The 19,609-nt window shown below is 37.0% G+C and overlaps 1 protein-coding gene across 1 annotated transcript in view; it reads right to left on the reverse strand.

The window, feature by feature from the left end:
* Window positions 1-7,709: 7,709 nt before the first annotated feature.
* RET (ret proto-oncogene) overlaps window positions 7,710-19,609 on the reverse strand; it is a 62,172-nt gene continuing 50,272 nt past the window's right edge. Inside the window, 7 exon segments of the mRNA XM_044660238.1 lie at window positions 7,710-7,748; window positions 7,750-7,868; window positions 9,446-9,593; window positions 11,183-11,282; window positions 12,309-12,446; window positions 16,917-16,987; window positions 18,952-18,977. Coding sequence (XP_044516173.1) covers window positions 7,710-7,748; window positions 7,750-7,868; window positions 9,446-9,593; window positions 11,183-11,282; window positions 12,309-12,446; window positions 16,917-16,987; window positions 18,952-18,977 — 641 coding nt within the window.

Genomic DNA, 19,609 nt, shown 5'->3' on the forward strand with positions numbered 1-19,609 from the left:
ATAATAAACCTTTAGTTTTTTTAGAATGAAAAGTACACTATAGTGGCAAGAATACTTGAATTTTGAAAAAAGAACCAGGTTCAGGTACTGGTTCCATCATATGATAGAAGTATTATCACAGAGAAATCACTAAACTTCTTTGGGCTAGTTTCCTCATATACAAACTGAGACAAAAAAGATCTTGTACCTTCTTATGATGCTGTGAGGAAAATATGTGATAAAGCACAAAGAAGGGTATAAATGTCTAAATTTTGTTTCAATGATGACATTAGCTCCTTTTTAGAGGAAACTCGGGAACTGATCACCTTTTTTAAAAAATGTCAGGATTATTATTTATTTACTTGGGAATATATAGAAAATGTGCATCCTTTTATAAAAAAATTCACTCCCTCCTCACCTCTACCTTTTAGAATCCTTACTTGGCTTCTCTCAAGGCCCAACTCAAATCCTATTTTCAATCTTGGATTTTAGCACTCTTTGACTTTATATTGCTTTATATTCATCTGCCTATGAAAATGGCATAACCCTTCTTGGAATAAAATCTCTTTAAGGCAAAGGTTTTTTTCATTTATCATTGTTATTTACAATACATATAAAATGTGTATATAATATATTATATATTACATATATCATATTATATATTATGTGTAATATAATAAATGGCAGAATTCTTCTTTAGATTTCTTATCTCAACTAAGAAAAGGTAGTTGGATCATCGATCAGCCTTCATTTTTTTTTTAAGAAATAGGCTTGTTCAAGTTAGGAAGGAAGGCTATCAATTTCACATGTGAAGACTTTAAGGCCAGATCATTGAAGACTTCAAAGACACACGTTAGGCAAATTCATTAGCTTGCTGACATGCAACAAAACCAGCCCCCTCTTCTTTCAGTGTACCTTATATTTCAGATTGAGTATGTGGATCTTGGAGAATTTTGTTATAGTACATTTTAATTTTTTTAGATTCCTCTTCAAAGATTAAAATGGGAATTTTTAACCTGGGACCTGTGAACTTTAAAGAAAAATGAAGTGCATTTCAATAACTACAATAACTTAGTCTAGAAGAAAAGGTAATGAGTAACATAATTACATTGGTAAAAGATTATTAGAGTGCTGCATTGTCTCAAAAGCTAGCACCACTAGGACTGAATTGGATGCCTAGACTACCTGTATTTTGTTATATTTATAAAGCCTTACCTTCTATCTTAGAATCAATACTATGTTTTGGTTCCAAGGCAGAAGGAATAGGCAATGAGGGTTAAATGACTTGCCCAGGGTCACACAGCTAGGAAGTGTCTGAAATAGAATTTGAACCCAGGACTTCCTGTCTCTAGGCCTGACTTTCTATCACAAGTCTGTATGGCAAGTTTTTAGCAAGATTATATGCATATCATCCCATTGTAAAGCAACTTCAAAGAGCATGCAGCATAAGAAAGCAATTATGCTTTCTTTTGTTATCCCCACCTATTTTATTTTATGCATCTAAAAGCATTATTTTGGGGAGTCTGTTGCCTTCAATGGATTGCCAAAAGGGTCCACATTAAAATCAAGGTTAAAAACCCTGGCTTAGTGGAGCCTTCAAAAATTACCTGGTCCCATTCCCTCAATGCTTAGCAAGGTTGTATCTTTCATAAGGTCACACAGGTAATGAACAAGAGAACCAGGACTAGAACCTGTCTCTGGTGTTCCATTTCCCATGGGGCCCAGTGCTCTTCCCCAGCTCTCTTTATAGTCAAGCTATTTATTAAATAACAGGTCAGGAAATAATTATCCTTTCTTCTAGCCCATACTTACCACTGTCCCTTGGAGGATAGAGCTTAATGCAAACTATCTCCTGAGTACCGTGGTTTACATGGCCCATACTCTAGAGATTTGTTTTTGAAAGTGGCATGTACTGGTTATGGCAGCATGGACTGGAGAAGGGGAAAGGCGCATCTTTTGAGAAAAAGTTTAAGTTTGATATTCCTGTTTGAAAATAAGTTGTTTTACTTTGCACATAGGAAAATTAAGGACACAGACACTGGTGTAACATGATTCTTTTATGCTTCACATACTTTATTGAATTTCATTTTACAGTTGAGAAGCACAAGGTTCGTTTCTAATTTTCTGCTTGTTGACTCTTGGGTATTAAAGAATGTTGGTAATTATTATGATAACTCCTGAAAAAAATCATGTTTCTTTCACTTCATATAGCTCAGAAAATTGCTTTATAAGCCCAAATCTCTGCAATTAGCCCAACTCATTTTTCTCCTTCTCCTTGTAATCAATTGTTCTCAATAGCCCTTTCCCTTTCTGAGTACTGATAAAAGCTGCCAAGCCCTCGAAATGGTCTCAATACTCCAGAGCTTGGCAGTCCTAAAGAGATTTACACGTGCAAGGAAATTTTCAGCATTGTAACGTAATCAGACATTAATAACACGACGCATTTCTGTGTTCTTCACAGGTCTTAAGATTTCGGCCCCCAGTGAGCCAAATCTTGGCTTGGCACTTAGGAGTTGTTACTGAAGTCTGCCAGTCAATGGTCTTCTTTCTATGGATGCAAAAAAGCTAGGCACATTTCTCTAGGACATCAAGACTTTGGAGTAGAAGGGATCTCTACTACTACAAATGAGGAAGTAGAAGTGATGGGAGGGAACGGGAATGAAAGCTCAGCCTGAAATAGAGAGAGTAAGGGGAGGCCATACATTTTATTGAATGCAGAAGCAGCCATAGGTAGAATTCAGAGCTAGCACTCATCCTAACAGTCAAGATTTACCAGCCCTACTTAATGTGGTAATAGTCCATTAGAAAAAAAATTTAATTTCAGATCTGTGACTGGTACCTATTTTACATGACGTGAAAGGGGGGGAAAATTGTACGAGGATACTGATTATGATCCTTCCCAGAAAATGCCAAATGTATAGCATCTGGAAACTTACAAAGAATCTGAGCACCATTTTAATAACAAAATCTCCATTGTTTAACATCTCACAAAGCAAAATAAATAGAACCAGGAAAGCCCAAGTGGGATTTAAATGAGGCGTAATACTATCAAACTGCAGCTTAATAGTCTGCTATTGTCTGTTATTGCATATATATATGTATATAGATATTGCACATTTATATGTGTGTATATATAGGATAAAGAAAGACAAAACCAGACAGCCAGACACCTAAAACAAACTTTAATATTTTTATTGAAAAATTTACATATTCAATTTTAATGTATCCTGTGTCTGAGAAATGACAAAGTCTTGTTCCATCACTATCCAGCTAGTTTATTAAATTCTGGGTGCCCAATCTATCTGAAAATATATAGATATGTAGCCTAGTCTTAGAGAAATCTCTGCAATTGTATTTTGACATTTCTTGTGCTATAGTTAGAGCACCATGATGTAGTAATTTGCCTCCTTTTAAGTAGGACTTCTCATGCTTCAGGTCAGATGTAGATGAGATGTTTTTAAAGAATTTCCCCCACTTAATGCACCTGTTAACCTTCTCTAAGTGCTCTTGCTGCTTGACAGAATATTTTTAAAAATTACAATGCTTCTGTCAAACACTGGATTTCTCTTGGGCATTTACAGAATCGGATGCATTCATTTCAACTAATAAAGATTATCATTGCAGTAGAGGCAAAGGCAGATGCTCTTTTTCTTTAAAAAGTCCAAACTTTTTAGAAAAAAAAATTAGAACTCAGCTACAGAAAATGGCAATGTTCTCTGTTAACAAATCTAACTTTGATTTCTTCCTAGTATGCCATCTCTTGTGTCAGCTATGATGATTTGTAGCATTTACACTTTCTAGAGGAATGGGACAGACCTTCCTGGGCCAAAGGAAACCTGTTACTCTAATCCATTTTCACAAAAAAGGAAGCTGAAACAAATGTATTTGAAGATTTGCTATCGAGGTGTATTTGTTCTAGTATTGGGTTATTAAAAGCGATGGATAAGTTGAAGCAGTACCAGTTTCAAGGTCAAAGTAATTTTAGTATGGATTAGTATTTACTTTCCCCTCCAAGTATGGGTAATGAAGATATGTGTACATAATGGCTCATTGCTACATCATGGGATTACTATATGTGATAGCATGTATGCATGCCCGTTGGATGTGTAGTAACAGTCATTTCCCTCCCTGGGATTAATAGTGGTTTAAGTAGGAAGCTTCCTAGACTTAGTCTGACAATCCCCCAAATAGTTTCTTCCACATGTTATTGCTCAAAGCAAAGGGTATGAAATAATACATTTTTCATATATTTGAAATGAGTCAAGTGGCTTTACCTAGAATGGGGAAATTGGTCCTTTTCCTTCTAATATTTTTTGAGGTAATATATTCGTCCAAGCCCTGATGCTCTTAAGCAATTCATGCAACTATGTCTACATTCATATTGGCTTCTGAGTCTTAAAGTGGAGTCTTCCTAGTTTCAGAGTATGCAGAACCTATTAACCTTCTGATATACACTCTTCTAATATTCACATTCACATTTATAGGTTTCTGTTCATTTTTTAAAGTAAAGGTCTCTTCAAGTTCCTTTTGCTGAGGAAACTCTGCAATAGGTAAGTTTTGGAATTTTCAAAAGTCAAAGGAAACTAATAAACCAATGAACGATCTCTATTTCTTGCCTCTGGAGTCCTGACTGCAGAGATTTAGGCACTGAAATCACGAATGGCTTCAACAGAAGAGACGTACTGATAACCCCTTAAAAAGTTGCCTTATTTTTTATATGTACTCTGGATATGAGAGATTTACACAAAAATGTTTCACACACAAATAAGGGCTAATTGATGTTATGGAACATCTCATGTTTTCAACAGATTCTTCTCAATGTCATTTATTGCTGAGACATTAATTTAGGGCTCATATAGAGTCATCTCCAATTCATGATCACCAGCAGGAAAATATGAAATGTCAGCATTCAAGCTTTATTTAAACTTAGGGCTAACATCTCAGTCTGGTATCCCAGGTCTTTTGTATTTATATGTCTTATATATTATAGATATCTCTCTAATTCCATTCCATCTCCACAAAAAAACAGACAAACAAAAAACTCCACTTCCCTCCTCAAATGAGTAAGTATGAAGCAGATTGCAACTGCTCTTTTTATCTCCCCAACTAAAGGAGGGAAGGCCTAAAAAGTGACCATTTCAATGTCTGGTGATTACGACAGTTTTCAGTAAACCACTATGTATGAATATGTGTCTATATACATCAAAATTCTTTACAAAAATGCTTTTATTTCGCTGGCTAAAGTTTATGTCAAGATGCCAGTTGCAAAGTGTCTTTGAGTGATTATATAACTAAAACGTTTCCCATTTGTTTTCATTCTGGATTCCTTTGTGGCCATGTGAATTTTGCACTCTTAAGGTTTCATAACTTAAAAGCTGTATTTCAAAATTGGAATGTAAGAAAAAAAGAAAGTTTGCAATTTTTACGGTACATGATTTTTATTTAAATGACTGAAATGGTTAATTTTTCACCTTGATTGCAAAAAAAAAAATCAGCATAATATAATTGCCTTGAGTAATGAGAGTTTAAATATCTCTTTTAAATAACTGAGATTGTTACTCAGTACTTGGTAAGCTCTCCTTCATGTATGTATACATATAAGTCATGACCAATATGACTGGTAAATCCTAATATTTTTCCAGCTTAGGAGCAGACATCAGGTGATGCATGAAGCCAGAGACAACAACATCCATCAACCAATACATTCTGAAAATCTCTCTTCTTCTGATAGGGGGCTGATCATCTTACTACAGTAATTCACTCTTACTGTGCAAGCACTTTCATTATTTAGAGAGTCTATCCTTAATTTTTCTATATGATAAAGCTATCATAAAACATAGAAAAAACATTTAGCCACAGCAGTTATTTGAAAGAGAATTGTCACAATATATTTCCAAAATGCCATAAACTCAAGGATCTGTCAGTAGCATCTTGAGTTTGATTTTTCATCCCTCTTCTGTGTACCTTAACAGTGTGATGATTTATATATATATATATATATGTATATATACCCATATATTCACCAAAATGAATGTACATGGTTACATACCTACGTATGTATATACAATGGATGTATATTGATATACACACACATATATTTATTCACCAATGTACAGGAACACATTCTCTCAGTCAAACCAAAAAGCCCCAAAATAGTACTGCTTTTTTGAATTTTTTTTTTATAAAATACAGTATTCTTATGAAAACTATTTTAAATCCTATCACAGTGCTTGAAATCTAAAGACCAGGCAGTGTTTTGGCAACCCGACTCTCCCCTATGAAATGATCGATGTGAGCATACTGGTAACATATTGTGCTGACAACAAAATAATACCCACAGAGACTTACAAGTCATAAACTACAACACATGAGCCATGTTTTTGAATAAATATGACTATTTGGGAACACTGAATTATATAACAAGTTGCTTGTGAGTTCAAATACTTTAAGGGAACAAAAACTCTTGCTACAGCAGCTTTAAATTACAAAAAAAAAAAAAAAAAAAAAAAAAACAACAAGAAAAAAAATAGTCATGAAAGCTCTATAAGAGCCAAAGCATTCTCTGAACTCTATGGAAACTGTATCACCTCCCATTTCAAGTTGTAGCATCTCTACTTCTAAAATAACTAATTAGAATGCCTCCTATGTAAAGAAGCTGGTAATAGAACCGTTGGACAAACTAACCTGAACATGAGTCTAAGCTACTCATAACTTGCAAGATGAACGATTTATTCAAAACTATGTTGATAGTGGCATTATGTAGTGAAATTGTACAATGGGATTTGAAGCTGAGAAGTTCCCTTCTGTCATCCAGAATCATTGAAATGTCTGGAACCTGTCCCACTGAAAATATCCTGTATTTTCTACACTGTTCTCATAGAAGGAATTATGATTATGGAAGAATGTATAGTAGTAAGATGGATGTAATGGTAAATATGTTGTGGCCTTGTGAATACTCTTCACTTACATCAGTCTTTATATATAGCATATCTGGTATCAAACTTCTCTTCATTGTGCTAAAAGTTAGAATAGTTTTAAATCTGGTAAAAACAAAATTTTGGCCTTTTTTGCTAAGAAAAGATAACAATAACTTTGTAAAATAAATTTTCAGGATCTCAAATGTTGAGATAATTTCTGTACTGAGATTCCCTGCTCTCTCTTCACCCCACAAGAGGGTTTCATTATAGCATCAAGCTTTTGCTAACCTTCTGATTTGCAAACAGGTGCAACTAATTTGGAACAATATTTTCATGAATATTTTTGTGCTTCATGCTTCCCTCACGTTGCCTTGTTTTCATGGCAACCAAAATAATTTTTTTAGTAATTCAAGTTAAAAAGAATTACTTTATATGAACACACTTGTCTGTGAATAACTGACCTGAAAAATTGTAAGCATGAAGTGTTCATTAGGTAGTGAGCAGATACCAAACTGGACCTTTCTGCTGAGTTGGGGGTGGGTGGGTGGGGGAGTAAAAAACAAGAACTAACAAAATACTGGAACTAGAATTCTCATCCAGTTTGATATGTTTCCCAAGAGGGGGAATTATTGGTTCTCTCAAGTAAAGCCATTTTTAAAAGCAATTAAAACAAACTACCAAAAACGAGTTTGCTGTTCTAGAAATTAATGTTGGCTTAACCAGTTTAAATTGCACAAAGAACGAGCCAGTGGACTTTCCATTCTTTGCATGTTTCTTCCCCCTTATGAGTCCATTACCTTTCACAAAGAAATTTTAACTATTAAACTTGTCCATTAATTTTGCCGCTGAGGGTGGAAACCATCCAGTTAGCATATACACTATCATTTGCATATCTTGGGAACACAGAGTTAGTGCCATCGAATCTTGTGAGTGGTACAGGACTCTCCTCAGGCCAGTTCGGGTATGGCATGCCTAAAAATGAAAACAGATAATTTTTTCTGCACTGAAGAACCAAAACTTCATGTGCAGACAGTAAGGCCCTTGGCAAAACTCCCTTTGTTGTCAAAACCAAACTTCTGACTTCTGCACCAAACGCATGAATTAGTCTAGGTTTCCGGGTTTTTGAAACACAAATTAATGGGCAAAAAATTGAGAGTTCTCTTGAGAAAATTAACGGTGCAGTAACTACTGGCTTGGGCTTTTTTTTTTTTAAATAAGCTTCCCAGTATCAAAATTTCTATTTTGATAGCAACAAAAAGGAAAACAGCATGTTGCTGTCCCAAACACTGGAACCAAAAGGGTCTTCGTTTTTGTTTTTTTGGTATGGCAAGTGCGTTTAAGCTAAAATAGACCTACTTAGCAGTCATCATGGAACTACCAGATACTTCTGCTTATTCCATAAGGGATATAAGGACCTTGAATATCCAAGAGAAGCATGCATGCCTGCAACATACCACATCTCAATACTACACTAAATCCAAAGCCATTGAACAAATTATAGATTCATTATGCTGGAAAAATGGTAAATCCTCAGTTTAAAAAAAAAGTTCTACTTCAATGTTGTTTTTTTAATTACAAAATTACAAGACAAGAAAATAATCTTTAGAGAACCTAATCAGGAGGCAAAAAGTAGGAGTTTTGGCAAGAACCATATTTACTGTCCATCTCACCACTACAATATGCTAGAATATTCTTCTTTCAAAACACCTACTACAGCCTTTTATGATAGTATTATGATATTATGTACAAACACAAAGGATGTGAAAACAGTGGACTGTTTTTTACTTTCCAGAGTTGCCATCACTGCTTTATCTTTTGAAGGCTTTAAGAGCAACACTCACTTTCTCCTGTTGTCTAGACAGGTCAAATTCAGTTACGGTCCCATCTCAAGTTAAGCACTGATCTCCACCCATTAAACCTCTCACTTGTGTACAAGAGCAGAGATTAAAGCAATCATATCATAGGAGACAAGACTGTTCAAATATGTTGGGCCCCATTCCCAAACTGAGCTAAATTGTTTTCATTTTTTTTCCAGAGCAAATATTTCCCCAAATCCAGTTGATTTGCCCAAGCAGTTAAATTACAGGTACATTAATCTGACATAATGGATCTATCCCATTTCCCCACCCCATCCCCCAAAGTGTTTTCTTATATTTGTTAACCACTTTTAAAACCTCCCCTGAGAATACTTCCCTGATCTATTTTTCTCCTTTTATCATATCTATTTGGTAATTTTTACTTATTTTCACATCCCTTTTCTTGTTAAACAGAGTTGCAAAATGCCTGAAATATAAACCCAATGCAAAGTTTAACATTTACAAACAAAGAAAGCTTTCCAAGCAAACTTTGATTTCATTCAGACCAGAAATACTCTTAAAAGGGATACAGAGTGTGAGGACAGTGCAGAAGGAAGAAAAAAAATCAGGGGTGGTTGTGTGTGTGTGTGTGTGTGTGTGTGTGTGTGTGTGTGTGTGTGTGTGCATGCGCACGTGTGTGTGTGTGTGTGTGTGCGTGTTGCTAGAATCTAGTAAATGCATGTGAAATTCTACCATAGAGTTTGTTTTCAATCCATGTGGAAGGGAGGGTTCGAGGGAGGGGAGCATTATTACAGTCCACGAGGGGTGTCTCCTCTTCTGAAAGGCCATCATCATAAAGTAAGGAATCAGATGGAGTAGAAGCTGCAAGGTCCAAGTAGTCCTAGTAAATGGAAGTAGGAGAAAAGAGCCAGATTACCCAAAAGAGAACAATGATAAACATATCCTTTTCCACAGACACAGAACAAAGAACGCTGAAACCATTTCTGACATTTTCTGCACGACTTCCTTTACAAGTATTTGGCTTGCCAAATGTAAGAATGTGAATTTCCTTAGAAGGAATGCCTCATTCCAATCACTCATATTTAGCCAAGGGCTTCCCAATGAGTGTGTACGATAGATATGCAAAGATTTGCCAGATATATTTGCTACTTTCTCAGCTTTCTTTGAAGAGACTCCAGTTAACTGCAATGTTCCATTGTTGTTTTCAGACTTTTAATAATAATCTTCTAAACTACTTCCCAGCTGAGTAGCTCAGTGGATTGAGAGCCAGGTCTAGAGACAGGAGGTCCTGGGTTCAAATCTGACCTCAGACACTTCCCAGCTGTGTGACTCTGGGCAAATCACTCAAGCCCCATTGCCTAGTCCTTACCTCTCTTCTGCCTTGGAACCAATACACAGTATTGATTCCAAGATGAAAGGTAATGGTTAAAAAATTTTTTTAATTAAAAAAAATAAACTACTGCCTTTGCAAGTAAGAATTGGTGTTTTTTCCCTTCCATTTTATGATCCCAGTGATTAGCACAGTGCCTGGCATAGATAGGCACCTAAGAAATATTTGTATACTCTGATGCTTCAGTGTGGACAGAGCTTTCCAAGGCTGGCAAAATACAAGTTCAAATAATAGGTCCTAGACACCCCGAAAAGGGTTCAAATACAGGCTTCAAGACAAGTCTGTGTCTTTGTCAACCAAGGACCAGTCAGCTAATTTCAGGGACCCTCACTGCTAAAAGAGAATTTTTTGTTTTCTCAAGCTAAGTCTGTCTTGCTTAGGATGGAAGTGCAACAGCTACTCCAAGACCCTATGCCAATACTGATCTCAGCTCAGAAGCTTTAACCTGCTCTGTTTTTCCGATCTGGATCAATTCACTCCTTCCTTAGATAACCTTGTGGCCCTCTTCTCCAGTGAGGCTCACCATATTGTTGCCAAACTCAACATGCACACCTGATTTGTAGCCCTACTACATCTCAGACTACAGAACTCAAGTGAAATCTATCTGCCTTGTGATCTCCCTAGCAGCAGAAACTCTAAGCATGTGCCATTGCAACTGGTTAGGCTAAATATATTTAAGACATTTTGCTTTCAAGCTTAGTCCATCTTCTCCTATTATATCAAGACTAATTCAGTTCAATTTTGGAATATTTTCTTGTACAATTGTTTGTTAATAGCTTTCCTTGAATGTTAGGTTAAAATGTCTGACTAGCACTTTAATATTAAATGACACTACTGGGTATCATGTACCTTGACACGGAGAAACTGTAGTCTGTAATATATGTGCAAGTAAAACAGGGCTTCCTCAGTAACCAAGGTATAAGAGTATTTTGGCAATTATAGCAGCAAATTCCTCCTAACTGAACCTGAAATTCTAGGCTAGGGGGTATTTTACATGGCAACAGATCATTCAGAACTTGAAATCCTTAACTATCGAAATCAACCTAGATGCTGATCACCAAAAATCGAAGTCAACTTACCCTACTCTTCACCATCATTTTCTCTAGGTCTTTGCTGATCTCACCAAATGTTGGCCTCTTATCTGGCTCCTGCTTCCAGCAGTGCAACATCAGATTGTACCTGCAAAATACAGAATGAACCATTGGGAGCAGGAGAATAACTTCAGATGGATTTCTTAAGCCTCCATATCCAGAAGTCATAATTTTCAAATATTTAAACTTTTTTTTTTGAGCACATTTCTTTATTTTAGCCCAAACAACATAGTGTAGTGAAGACAATGGTGGATGCAAAATCAGGAATATGGGTTCCCACCTTAGACACCTATTTACTAAACCTGTGGGACATTGACCTTGTCATAATCTCATTTGACCTCAGTTTCTTCAACCACAAAGTGAAAAGGTTGAACTATATGACTTCTAAAGTTCCTTCTAGTTTCAAAATGATAATATAGACAGTTCTTTGAAGAGGAAAGTCCCTCTTCCAATATAAATTCGCAACTGCTTGGTAAATTTTAGCCTTTCTAAGATTTAGAGACCAGCTCTCTATTCGCTCAATCGCTCAGCCTCTCAAATTCATTATAAATTGATCGACTACTTAAAAAATCACTAGGGTTTAGTATCTGGTGCCCTGATGGACATATTCTCAGCAGCAGACTTTTAGGTCAGCCATATGTAGTTTTCTGCTGGTATTTATAGACTCTTGATAAGGACAGAGTATCGGTTTAGTGCTAGCATGCTCTTTTGAAGTCTGATACTCTTTTTGGACTTTGTTAAACTATTTTGGAATCTCTCCCCAATAATTTGCTGAATAATTTTTTCACTTCAGTGCAATGAGATCCAAAAGGAATTGGTCAAATAATATACAATAAGAATGATATGTAAATATCAGGCAACCAAGTTTCCCACGTTAGGGACAAAAATAGCTTAGTATAGCAGCTAAAGAAGTATGAGATATATACTCATTTGCAAATCCTAAAATTTTCCTTCGATTCTTCCGGAAGAGATAGATACTCCTCCATCCTTAGCAGGCACTATCAACCCTACTGATTCAGCATAATAACATCTGCTAATTATTTCATGTAAGAGCTTACTTCCCTCTTGAAAATCTAAGAATTTAAATTAATGAATAAAATGAAATTATGCTTACATTTCTTCACTGCAGTTTTCAGGCCTCTCCATTCGATAGCCCGTTTTCAGAAGGTTAAAGAGACGTTCAGGGGGAATACCAGGATAGGGGTTTCCTCCTAGGGTCACAATCTCCCAGAGAAGCACACCAAATGACCACCTGGAAAAAAAAGACAAGTCCTTCAAGTGGCCACAATATCTTGGAAATACTGTAAATAACCTTATACTTCTTGTAGAGCATGGACACAACCTGCCTCCTAGCTCTCAAACAAAATATTGGGGATTTCAAATCCAGCTCTTGAGATGACCTTATCTGCAAGAATAAGAGGTCTGTACACTGTCCGAGTCCTATCAATCATGTAGGTTCAGCCACCATTCCTTAAGAATTGTCACCTTAGCCATAAAAACAACCATGCTATGCAATATGAATTGAGTGATGATGTGCCTAACATCTAGATATAATCATTTCCACTGACTAAGTAATTAACTCTGATTTAACTGTAAGTCAGGCTCAGTCCAAAATGTCTAGACACTGTGTGTTAAACATTCTGTTTAGAACCACAGGAAAGTCGACTTCTTTACATTATATTACAGAGCCTACCAGTTCTGTGTTTGTTTGCTTCTAACTAGTTGTGTGACCCTATTGATGCCAATTAATATCTATGAATGAGTTTCCTTAATCTGTACAATAAGGGAACTGGGTTGGATGATCTACAGGGTCTTCATTCATCTATGAAAGATATTCCTAAACATTTCATAGCACTATAGATTCAGAGCTAAAAAGAGCCTTAGAGATCATATAGGCCAAGCTTTCTTATCTTACAGATGAGGAAACTTGAGATCCAAAGGTGATAAATGACTTTTCCAAGGTCATATAGACCATACTAGCAGAGATGGGATTGGAGCCCAGATCTCCTCATATTCCACATCTGGTGCTCTTTCCATGACACTGTGAAAAAATCATTGATGAAATTTACTTTCCCCAGCTCAGAAGGTAAGGAAAATAGACATAGCTTTATGTTGCTGACATGCCAAGAAAGTTTTTCTTAAATTTAAGAAAAAAAATCCTATGGAGAAATGTATTAATTATTCATATAAAATCATTAGGACTCTGCCCAATCAGTTTCTGGGAATTTGGGTTCCAGGAAATACCTTTTTTACAAATCCTATCACTTTCTGACTTTCACATTTGGCATCCACTTTCAGTGACAAGTCTTGGGATCATGAATGTTAATGTTCTAGTGACAAAGACATCCCTTCTCCTAAAATCCTCAACTAACTACTTGACTTCTATGTCTACTATAAAAAATATTTCCATCCAGCTATATAGCAAGAAAAACTCACTTAAGGGACATTAATGTCAGAAGTATGAATAGTGAGTGACTTTACCAGGCATCCTTTGCCATGCTGTAATTAACAACAGACACCAAGTTACCTACCTACCAAGTAGGAGAAGGGGAGGGTGGACAATAAGTTATCTCTCCCTTACTTGGCCCCAGGCAGGACAATGGTTCTTGGAAAAGAGTGGTCTCCAGTGGATTGAAGTGTCTGACTTGCTATCACAAATAGGATAGCTTTCTCCCTGCCCTCCAACCCCTTCCTGAAAAGGGGGGGAAACATGCACTGAATTGTGTATCTGGAGAAAGTGAGAGTACAGGAAGCCTGATATTGTATACAAGTCTCGGGAAAACAAAGCAGAAAACCCTTAGATCATATCAAGAAGGAATAGGACTGTAGGCATGTATCATGATTTGACCAAAAGTAACAGCTAAGCCTCAAGACATAGATGACACAAACTGATAACGAAGACTGAACTACTGGTGATGGGATCTATCTGAAAAGTTCTTGACAGGCTGGCACAATGGCCTAAATTTAAATAAGGCCAAATTCAATAAGGAGAACTCTATAGTCTCCTACTTGGATTTAAGAAATTATCTTCACCTGAATAGAAGGGCATTGTGAGCCATCAGTTTATAAGAGATCTGGAGTTTTAGCAGATTGCAAGTTCAATGAATCATCGTTGTGACACAACAGCCAGAAAAATGAATGTGATCTTGGGCTATATTAAGAGGCATATGTCTTCTAGGAATAAGGAGGCAGAAGAGCTTCTGCACTATGAAAAGGTGAACGCACTAATATTGTGTTATGTTCACTTGGAGAACCACAGTTTAAGAAGATCATGGAGAAGATGGCATCCAGGGCATCTTCTTGAGGGCATCCAGAGGCTGGCAACAAGAATGATGAAATAAATACCTTAAGTCTATGTCATAGAAGGATAATTTGAAAGAACTGAGGTTTAGTCCAGAGGAGAAAAGATTTAGGGGAAAATGATAGCTGTCTTCAAATATATTTTGGTCTGCCATGGAGATGAGATTAGTTTTATGCTACTTGGTCTCTGAGGGTAGAACCAGGAGCAGTGGGTGGATATTATAGAGAGGCTAATTTAGGCTTGATGTCATAAAAAAGCTATCTAACAAAAAGAGTTGTTCAAAAGAAGGCTGGGTGTACCTCTTCTTTGGGGGGGTCTTAATAATAATCACATTTTCATAGCTTTAAGGTTTGCAAAGAACTTTGTATATGTTACGCCACTTATCCTTGAAACAATTCTGCCAGTTAGAGACCTAATCCTATTTTATAGATGAGAAAATAGACTGAGAGGGATTAAGTGATTTGTTTAAGATTATACAGCTAGTATGTGAGGCAGGACTTGAATTCCTGTCTTCCTGTCTCCAAGTTGAATGCTCTACATACTTTGCAATCCAGATGGACATAATCTGGATGGTCACATGTCAAGTCTATAATAGCAGGGATTCCTCTCAGGTATAGGTTACCTAGGAAGATCCCCTTCCAACTCAACTCTGATTTTGTGAATTTCATGTTTTTTAAAGGGCAGGGAAGAGGCACAGCCCTACTTTAGCTCTCAATTTTCCCCTGTTCCTTTCTCTTAATAATTAATTAACTAATTTGTTATTGATTACCTTTATGCAACAACATGAGATGTGTAATCCACAGAACATTCAAAATGGGCCCATTCCCAAACCTGCCTGTGATTTGTGATTAATGATGGTACAAGCTAGGATCTGGATGACAAATGCTGTGCTAGAACAACTCCATGTGTTCTACCCAAAAAAAAAAAAAAAGACAAATGAGCAATATAAAGAGCTGGCAGTAATATAGTTTGGATACCTGTTTGGTGGAAATGGGAGGGGGAAAAGAAATATATGCACTTTGAGGACTACTATCACACACACACACACACACACACACACACACACACACACACACACACACACACACACACCACGTGCACACAAATCACTTCAAATCAATCAATCCTGGGGGAAAGGGCTGATTAACAGAGGAAAATGGATTCAATTTACAAGTGTGCTATTTGCATAGATGAAAAACTACTTTGCCATAAACCATTTGGCTAAAAAAAAGTTTCTATTAAAGTAAGTTTCAAATATGATTTACAGTATGTCTTGGACAACTTTCAACTATTGTTCATTCATAGTACATCACCAGGAAGATGTCCAATCCTAAGGAAATTCTCAGAAAGGAAAGTCTCAGAAAATTGTCCTGGCCCATATCTTAGGATACAGTATAGTACAGTAGAGGGAAAAGAAATATCTCTTTTATCCAAGAGGATATGAATTCAAATCCTGCCTCTGGTGCTTATTATCTATGCCTAACTAGGTGACTTTGGGCAAGTCACTTAATCATTTTAGTACTCAGAGATACCTTATCTGTAGAATGAGGGTGACCTAAGAAGTTCCTTCCAGCTCTAGATTTAGTATCCAAGTGGTCTATACCCTCAAAGATGATTAATTTAATAAGGACAAATCTTCATTACAGCTCTCTTTTTTCAAAGTCTATTCATCTGCTGGATAATTCATTATGTTTTCTTGGCCCATTCTGCTAAAAACCCTTAAGAATCTGGTTTCCCCCAAAATTACAGTGTTTACAGACCTCAAATCCATATTCTATCCTTAATCAAAGACTAATTTTAGCCTAAAATGCAACTACTCTATGCTCCTTGAAATTTGACCCTCAGAGCTTAGCTCTAAAGCAGGGGTCAGCAACATATGGCTCTTGAGCCATATCCGGCTCCACCTCCTGACAGGCCAGTCCAGGCAGAGACCCAGGATGTGCCCCAGGGGGCCCTTCAGCCCCCGCCCCATATTCCAGCACCTTCAGCCTCCATCCTCCTCCTTCCCCACGCGTTTATAGCTCTCATGGCCAAAAAGGTTGCCGACCATTGCTCTAAAGGCTTCATTCAATGTAAAAGGAATAAAGGTAAGCATATATTTGTCAATGTATTCCTGGTATACCCACCAAAGTGGTTTTATGATTGGAAATAGAGGAAATGGACCCGAAACCACAAATTTCACTTCCCAGGCATGCCACCAATGGTCATCAGAATTTTAGCTACCATGAAGTTAGTCACCAATTCAGATGAATGACCAAAAATGGAAAGAAAACAGGATTGGCTTGTTATATACTCCAGGAGCCATACTTTTTCATTAAAGATCCAACCACATGGAACTGGGAAGCTGTAATCAATGAAGACATGGATGTATCAAATTAATATGCCCAATTCACTAAGAAGTCTATGCAAGTATATACTTACACATCACTTTGGGTTGTGTAGATATGATCAAAAAGAGACTCAATTGCCATCCACTTTACAGGAATTCGACCCTATGGGAGAAAAAAAAGATGAATAAATTCATATGATTCATAACCAACTGGCAAAGTCCTAGGTGGAATTTAGCTATAGGAAATGTCATGCACAGTGGTGAATGGGGTAACCAATTGTACAACCTCAAATGCCCGCACTATACATTTCTAGATAAAATACTAGGAATATATGTGCATGAGATGTGTTTATAAAACAAACAAGGAAGAAAATTATTTTTAGTGGGTTTGACACAAAGTAAACTCTAAATAAATGTTTGTTGACTGACTAATAACTAAGAAGTAATTCAAATGTCCAATCTAATTCTACCCACCAAGGTAATCCTTTGTAAACTTAGATTCATGGTACAGTGAAAAGAGCCTTAGAGTTGGAGTCAGGATACTCGGGGTCAGATTCTAGTTCTGTAATTAAACGTAACCTTTGTGACCCTTGGGCAAATCACTTAAAACTGAGGCTAAGATATTCTATAGAGGTGGAAACTCAGACCTAAATCACGGGAAATAACTTGGTCAATATCACTTAGCTATCCCTTTGACAATTTGTTTAGAGCTTTTCACTGTACCTAACAGCCTCTTGTCTGAATAAGAAGGGTATTGAAATAGATTACCTTAGTGTGTCTTCCCACCCCCTGAGTATTAGTTACCAGTTTGACTAAAAGAAACTGCAAAGTAGGACAAGGAACATGGTGCTCAAGCTCTGTCTAATATGGAAGACAAGTCACTAATTTTCCTCTAGACCATTCCACCTTGCTTTCATAAATGGGCTCAGAAATGCCGCCTTTGAAAACATGATCTAGGTGAAGACATTGGCAGTACATTTCCCTCCAAATAACAAAATGAGAGAGTTAGAGTAAGGAGGTCTTCTAAGAAATCTTCCAGCTATTAATACATGAAGCAATTCAGATGGTTTGAATGCATAGCAACATCAAAGTAATAGGTCATCACCACCGTCTATCCATCCCTGCCAATGCCAAACAGATCCCATTTAATACAGAGGAGTCTGAGAGCAAGGAGGAAATGAGACAGAAGCATACAGAGAATAAAAGACACTGGCAATCAACAGAATGGGGTTCCTTTTCTGGTTTTATCTCTTCTGAGCTGCACTGAACTAGATACTGAATTAGAACCGAGCCTCTTTGAGTCTCACTTTCTTCCACTGGAAAGTAAGTTCAGATTTTGTTCTCTAAAGTCCCTATTGTTCACTGATTCTATGTATCATATATATTATATATATATATATATATATATATATATATATATATATATATATAAAAAATGCTAGCTGACCAGCCAATGGACTGCCCACCTGGATTTTAGAAATTTAAGTCAAAAACTTGGGAATTGACCACTTAACAGCTCATAAAATATTCTACAAACCAAAATATTCACAAATTATTAACTAAAGTAAACAGAAAATGTAGTCCATGTTAAACAAATAGTATTTACTGTAATATTTTCTGCTCAAAAATTGTTTTGAAGATTTCAGCAGCAATCACTATTTATATAGCACTTTACATATATCATCTTCCTCTTTCTTGCTCCCCTGTATGTGTGGACTTCCGTAAACTCTGAGGTCAAGGAGTCTCTTGTTTACTTGTGTTTGTATTCCTTAGTGCTAGGCATAGTATCTGGCACATAGTAAACAGTTAATGTTCTCTCTCTCTCTCTCTCTCTCTCTCTCTCTCTCTCTCTCTCTCTCTCTCTCTCTCTCTCTCTTTCTAACACACACGCACACACACACACACACACACACACACGTGCTCTCCACAGTCCTGAAAGGACCCTCAAATGCCAATTAAATTGAATTGTTTTTCCTTTATCAAAAGGAGAAATGGCTTATGTCAAGGGACCCACTTTAGGGCTTCTCTTTCCCTTACTCTTTCTCTTTCCTTCTTCTCTTTCTCTTCCTCTTTCTTTTCTCCTTCCCTGTGGGATAGTAGAAAAAGTATTGGTCTTGGGCAACTCACATCCTTCTCTGAATCTATTTGCTGATCTGCAAAATGAGAAGGCTAAACCAGATGCGATCTTAGGTCTCTTCTAGCTCTGCATGATATTATCCTAAAACTAGATTATTTTAGAGACCTTTGAGCCCTGCAAAAAAAACGCTTTGGTTCTCAGTCTGTTTACCTCCTTCTTTGTGTTGTTCTCCCCCTTCCATCTTTCTTTGATCATCTACCATTTCCCCCTCTTTCCATTTGTTCTTCCTTCCATCTATCTTAGGGATGTCCGTGGTGTGGATATTGTTATAGTGTCAAGACCACTAAAGTAGGGATGAGAAAACTTGGCTCCTGCTCCCATTTTAAAATCACCAACTCTCAGAGTTAGAAGGGTGCCATTTGATCCAACCCATGCCTGGGGAAAACAGGCCTCTCCAGTAAACACGAGAATCACCATCCAGCGACCGCTTATAGACCTCCAGTGAGCAGGAACCCACTACCTCGTAGGGCAGTCCAGTCCCCTCTGAAATTGCTCCAAGTGTAAGAAAAGGGTAGATTTGGGTGTCTTTCTTACACCAGGTCAAAAATCTGCTTCTGCCCTTTGAGGCCGAGCAGAACAAGGTTAGTCCCTCTTCAAATGCTTGAAGATAACCAACAAGTTACCCCCTCCCAAGTCTTATCTTCCCCA

The sequence above is a fragment of the Gracilinanus agilis genome, chromosome 2, assembly GCF_016433145.1.
Source record: "Gracilinanus agilis isolate LMUSP501 chromosome 2, AgileGrace, whole genome shotgun sequence".
Classification (NCBI taxonomy): domain Eukaryota; kingdom Metazoa; phylum Chordata; class Mammalia; order Didelphimorphia; family Didelphidae; genus Gracilinanus; species Gracilinanus agilis.